General features: G+C 37.4%; 2 protein-coding genes across 2 annotated transcripts; one reads left to right on the forward strand and one right to left on the reverse strand.

The window, feature by feature from the left end:
- Positions 1–351: 351 nt before the first annotated feature.
- On the reverse strand, positions 352–1,054 carry LOC110900813 (glutathione S-transferase T3-like). The gene is made up of 2 exons (XM_022147676.1): positions 767–1,054; positions 352–678 (listed from the first exon to the last, which is right to left on the reverse strand). The coding sequence occupies exons 1-2, from the start codon at positions 1,052–1,054 to the stop codon at positions 352–354; spliced, it is 615 nt and encodes a 204-aa protein (XP_022003368.1).
- Positions 1,055–2,590: 1,536 nt separating this feature from the next.
- Positions 2,591–5,561, forward strand: LOC110897819 (peroxidase 72). Its single transcript, XM_022144547.2, has 4 exons — positions 2,591–2,832; positions 3,355–3,546; positions 3,662–3,827; positions 5,017–5,561. Exons 1-4 carry the CDS (start codon positions 2,620–2,622, stop codon positions 5,427–5,429), a joined length of 984 nt encoding a protein of 327 aa, XP_022000239.1. The 5' UTR covers positions 2,591–2,619; the 3' UTR covers positions 5,430–5,561.
- Positions 5,562–5,859: the final 298 nt, after the last annotated feature.

Genomic DNA, 5,859 nt, shown 5'->3' on the forward strand with positions numbered 1-5,859 from the left:
TTTTTATTTTTTTAATTAAGAAAAATTTTTATAAAAAGTAAAACATAATTTACATAAAATAAAAAATTACATTTCATTTAATAAAATAAAAATTACATCGCAATACTACATAAAAATTTTAGAAATTGCATGGCCACCCGTACTTGTTAATGATCTCGCGCTTTCGGGCGAGGATGTACGGCAACATTTCCGGCGGAGCATCGTCGTGCGGCTTGAGGAATGTTTTCATATCTTGATCGTGCGCGTAGTTTCTCATCGTCTCGCGTTGTTCCGTTATGAGATCGCGAGCCTCCGACTCTCTTTTCTTCCTCAATTCAATAGCCTCCATAGAGGTAACGTGCTTCGCTTTTTTCATGGCGGTGTATTCTTTGAATTGTGCCGCCAACTCAGCCGAGCCCTCGGACGATGTCGCTTGACGCTTGTCTCGCCGTTGTGTTCTTTGTGGCGAGGGGTCTTCTTCATATCGGGTATGGAAGGGTCCTTGTTAACGGACTTTCTTTTTTGTGCCGAACCTTCCCCTTCCTCACTCAACAATGGGACTTGGGCCCATTTGTCGTGTTTTCGAACGACCTCCCATGCCTCGACATGTTGAAAACCGCTCGGATATTTATTTTGAAAATCCTTTAAAGCAATTTTCATCACGTCGAGATCGTCACACCCGCTATCTCGTGTGCGATCCTACATATTATAATAACAAGTGTTAAAAACATATGAACTTAGTAAACAAATTTAAAAAATATACAACGTTAAAAAATATAATTTTTACCGCTTGTTGGTATAGGCTGTTGAAATGGTTTATTTTCGTCATCATCGGTATCCAGTTAGACCGTACTTGATGCACGGTCCGGTTACTTCCACCAACGGTGACGTTATAATGATCTAAAATGCTACGCCAAAAACCATCGCATGTTTGTTGATTGCCCTTCTTTTTGTCGGTAGTGCAATGTACCCACGCCTTCGCCAACGCCTCTTCTTGGTATTTTGACCAAGATTGGCGTTCCATTTTTGCCTTTTTACCCCCGAGCGTCATCTTCTTCTTTGGCGGCGTCTTCATTCACATTATCTTCATCGTCGCCGGTGTCATCTTCGTAGTCGCCCAGATTTTGAGTTTCGGGCACTACTTCCTCGTCCTCGTCCTCGTAAATAGGTAGAGGACGTTCAACATTTTCTCGTGGAGATGGAAGTTGTGGGGAACGAAAACCAAACGGGTCGAAGGCGGGGGCTTGAGGATCCATTGATAACAAATTTTGGAAATAGCCGAAAGGGGGTTGTGGGTAAAAAAACGGGGGTTGTGTAGTATATCCGAAAGGTGGTTGTGGTTGTGCACTTGCACAGCTCGAACCACCACGAGACGGTTGCGAGCCGCGTCCCTTAGTGTTAGAGCCGACAGACTTTTTCTTGGCTTCGCGGGGTTGGTTCTCCATTGCTCGGTTTGGTTTTGTGTTGTATTTGAAAGAATTTTAGAGGAATAAGATTGAAAATTTGTGTGGTAAAAAATTAGATTTAATGGGGTATTTATAGGTTAAAATTGAATTTTTTTTTTTAACAAATAGCCGTTATACAACGTTCAAAAAATCAAAAACTTTGAAAAGTGGGGCGGTGAATCAATACCGCAGACCAAACCCCGCTTAGCCTCCCCGAGAGGTCGGCGACGGTGTTCCCGAGCAGGGAACTCACTCACCGCACGCCACCCCGAGGGCGCCCCGTTCACCCTAACAATCAGTACTTGACAACAAACATCATATCGATGCGGGATTATTATCGTTTTGAATGCTTATCATCATGATTATGTTTTTGCTTTTTCTTGACGTGATATTTTTAATAACACCATTTTTGTTTACTATACTGCGTTAGAAATACAATCACAAGAATACCTTTCGCATATTAGATTAGCCTGTTTTGTTTTCCTACTGTTTTCAAAATTGGCGTTGTGTTCTTCCCGATGGTAGACAAAGCGAGATCAACGACTAGGAAGCATTTCGACTACGCACTCTTTTCCTACCACCCTATGTATACGTTGATTAACGGCAAATTTGGATCACTGGCGGACCACTGGAGTATCATCGTGCCACCAGCGGACCACCCGATTACATCCATCTCAACTAGGCATAATGTCTATACATTAATTCAGAAGGAAACCCAATAAATATGGGAAAAACTCCCTTAGGAAACCTAATAAATATGGGAAAAACTCCCTTATAGAAATCGAACCCAGGACCTATTGATCACAAAGCCTTATCTGACCTCTAAGATGTCACTAGGCTATAAAGCCATACAATTTCAAAATATTGCAAACAAAAGCTTATTTGCATAATGTTTCTTTTTAGAGTCAACGAAACACCATGCATGTGAGTACTAATGAACATTTTGTCAACATAGTAGGTAGCTCCACTCCATTTTGTGTTACTCCCCTACTTCCCTAGCAAAATTCGGTTTAAAATCTTTGTTGACCAACTCATATCCATCGTCACATGATTGCATCAATTATTTCCAAACTTTTAATTTAATAATATAAAACGTTTAATATTTTTTAGAGTATAAATAGTGCAAATCTTGTCTATAAATAGTTCAATCCGGTTTTTCACTTCCATCACAAACACAAATCTTTCATTAACCACAATGGCTCAATCGACTTCAATCACCGTGTTCGTGGTTCTAATCATCTCTACCCTGGCTCTAGTCAATGGGTCTTACCTCTACCCTCAGTTTTATGACAGGTCATGTCCAAAGGCTAAAGACATTGTTCGGTCTGTTGTCGCAAAAGCTGTTGCGAAAGAAGCTCGTATGGCGGCTTCTTTACTCAGACTCCATTTCCACGATTGTTTTGTCAAGGTTTGTTCTTTACTGCTAGAAAATACAACCGTTTATGGTGAAATTAAATTGCAACATAGAAATAAGTCACAACTTCTCTTCGTTTACATCCCTACACTCAAAAGTAGCGGTGTAAAAAGGAGAGGTGTAAGCTATTTTTCGAGCTCGATATTTGAAGCTTGAGCTTAGCTTATAAACAGTTTTTACTTTTTTCATTTCAGAGTTAGCCTTGTTTAATTATTTATGGATTACTTAATTGTTTTATGTATATACATATCTAATAATCATTTATATGCATTTATAACTATAACTATATATAACATTAATTTATTTATTTTGATCATAATATATGTGTTTAATATGTAATATGTATTTATCATATTAAATTAGTACTGTTATATCTATATAAATAATGTTCTTTTGAGCCAAGTCAAGCTTTGTACATGAAGCTTTGTGCAATGTTTATATGAAAATACTGCAAATGTTATTACAATGATCACAAACTAATAACTAGCTTTGCAACCAAATGATGGATGATTTTAGGGGTGTGATGCTTCAATTCTTCTCGACAACAGCGGAAGCGTAATTAGCGAGAAGGGGTCCGTCCCTAACCGCAACTCGGCCCGTGGGTTTGAAGTCATTGATCAAATCAAAGCTGCATTGGAAAAGGCGTGCCCACAAACCGTCTCCTGTGCTGATATCATGGCTTTGGCAGCTAGAGACTCCACCGTTTTGGTATAGTACCGTAGATCATAGAACGATATAATACCGATTTGTATTGTACAACTCTTTAATCCATACAATTTGGTTTTCCTTTTTCTTTGTATAAACATGTTTTACACTTGTGTAGGCTGGTGGACCAAGTTGGGAAGTCCCATTGGGCAGAAGGGACTCACTAGGTGCAAGTTTGAGTGGTTCAAACCAAAACATTCCAGCTCCAAACAACACTTTTCAGACCATTCTCACAAAATTCAAGCTCAAGGGTCTTGACATTGTTGATTTTGTAACACTTTCAGGTAAGACCTAGTTGGGAACTCAGTTATAAATCAAGAAAACTCTTGAAATAAATGTTTAAATAGGTCGTGTTTGCGGGTTCTCGGGTCGAACTCGACACGAACACGTAAATTTGAAACAAACCATAGCACTACAAAACCCCGAGAAATATGATATACATGACCGATTACGACACGACACGAGTTTTCACAAGTTAAACCAATATGGCCCTTTTAACCTCATTTTATGTAATATTATAAAATAATTAAATTTGCAAATTTATAACAAAAGAATACATATATACATATAAAACCGTTATGTTCAGTGGCGGACCTATAAATTATTTGTTGGGGTGCGGATGACGTGTTCAACCATATCTTCAAGGAGTGCAGTCGGGTTTTTTTACCTAAAATATACACTAATTTTTTTCAAGGGGTGCGGCCGCCCACCCTGACCAAAGGGTAGGTCCGCCCCTGGTTATGTTTAAACCGTTAAAGTTGATGTTCTTTTCTATCTTTTAACTTTGACATATAATATACAAGTGCAAGTTATAGAATAATAATACTTCTTTTAACAAATTTTAAAATAAAATTTATAATATTAATGGATCAACTTCACTACCCGTTTAGAGCATTCATATCCTATCCATCAAATTATATATACATTCCACTAAAAAACAACTCCTATATCAATATATTTTCACTAAAAACAAATACTTTTTCTCTCTCCTTTCAATTAAATAATATTATTATTACATTTTTCTCTCTCATTCACTCACAACCACTTTCAATATATATTAAAAAAATTATAGTGGATGAACAGTGTCTTCTCAAATATACAGATGAACAGTAACATTTTCTCTCTCCTCCACTCACAACCACTTTTTATACCCTTTATAATATAAAAACTCCCCTCACATATTTTGATGGATAGAATGTGAATGCTCTTAGCTAAACATATTTGTGTGTTGGTCATGAAAGTGAACCAAATCCTTTTAGACTAAACCCAAATCCACATTATTTATGTTAGGTTCATGTCGCGGTTCACTCAACTTTTTTATAACCTCTTGAATTGTTTAATCCATATGATTTTAGTAGTTTTTGTAACAACTTCGACTTAAAGACTATATTTTTTAAATTAAAAATGAAAATAGATAAAAAGTATTGATGAACCCGAACACGTCTCATATTTGACTTGTTCTAAACTTTCCAGGAAGTCACACAATAGGAAATGCTAGGTGCACCAGTATCAGGCAAAGGCTATACAACAACACGGGCAACGGGCGGCCAGACTTTTCGCTAGACCAATCATACGCAGCAAGGCTTCGCCAGAACTGCCCGAGATCTGGGGGCGATCAAAATCTGTTTTTCTTGGATCCTGTGTCACCGACAAAATTCGACAACAATTATTACAAGAACCTAATAGCTAAAAAGGGACTTCTAAGCTCTGATGAAATACTTTTTACTCAAAACCAACAAACAATGCAGTATGTGAAGCAGTATGCCGCAAATCAAGAGCTTTTCTTCCAGCAGTTTGCAAAGTCAATGGTTAAAATGGGAAATATTTCTCCATTGACCGGTAAAAGTGGTCAAATCAGAAAGATTTGTAGGAAAGTCAACAGTTAAAATGTGCTTATCAAACTATCATGATCAAATTTAGTAACTATTGTGTTTTGATGTTAAAAAGTGCTTTTGATTTTTTACTATATCTTGTTATGATCAATAAGATAAGTATTGTAAGTTTCATTTTTTTTTTAATTTTCTTTATATTAATGAAATCGTCTGAAAATCAGGGATAACAATAATTTTCTTCTTGGATAAAGGTTACCCTGGTAAATTCATTTCACAACAAAAAAATAAGAACAAGTGAACAGGCTGATATGCCCATCTGTTCATATACACGACATGCCGTATATATTGTGAAACTTTTACCCTTATTTAGAATACACGGTGTGGGGGTCTTGAAGGAAGGGTGTGGAGCGACACGTGATAACCACGTCAACATGGTGGTGTGGAGAAAAAAAACACGGGGTGGGAAAGTTGCGTGGAAGAGAAT

Source organism: Helianthus annuus, chromosome 15 (genome assembly GCF_002127325.2).
Source record: "Helianthus annuus cultivar XRQ/B chromosome 15, HanXRQr2.0-SUNRISE, whole genome shotgun sequence".
Lineage (NCBI taxonomy): Eukaryota > Viridiplantae > Streptophyta > Magnoliopsida > Asterales > Asteraceae > Helianthus > Helianthus annuus.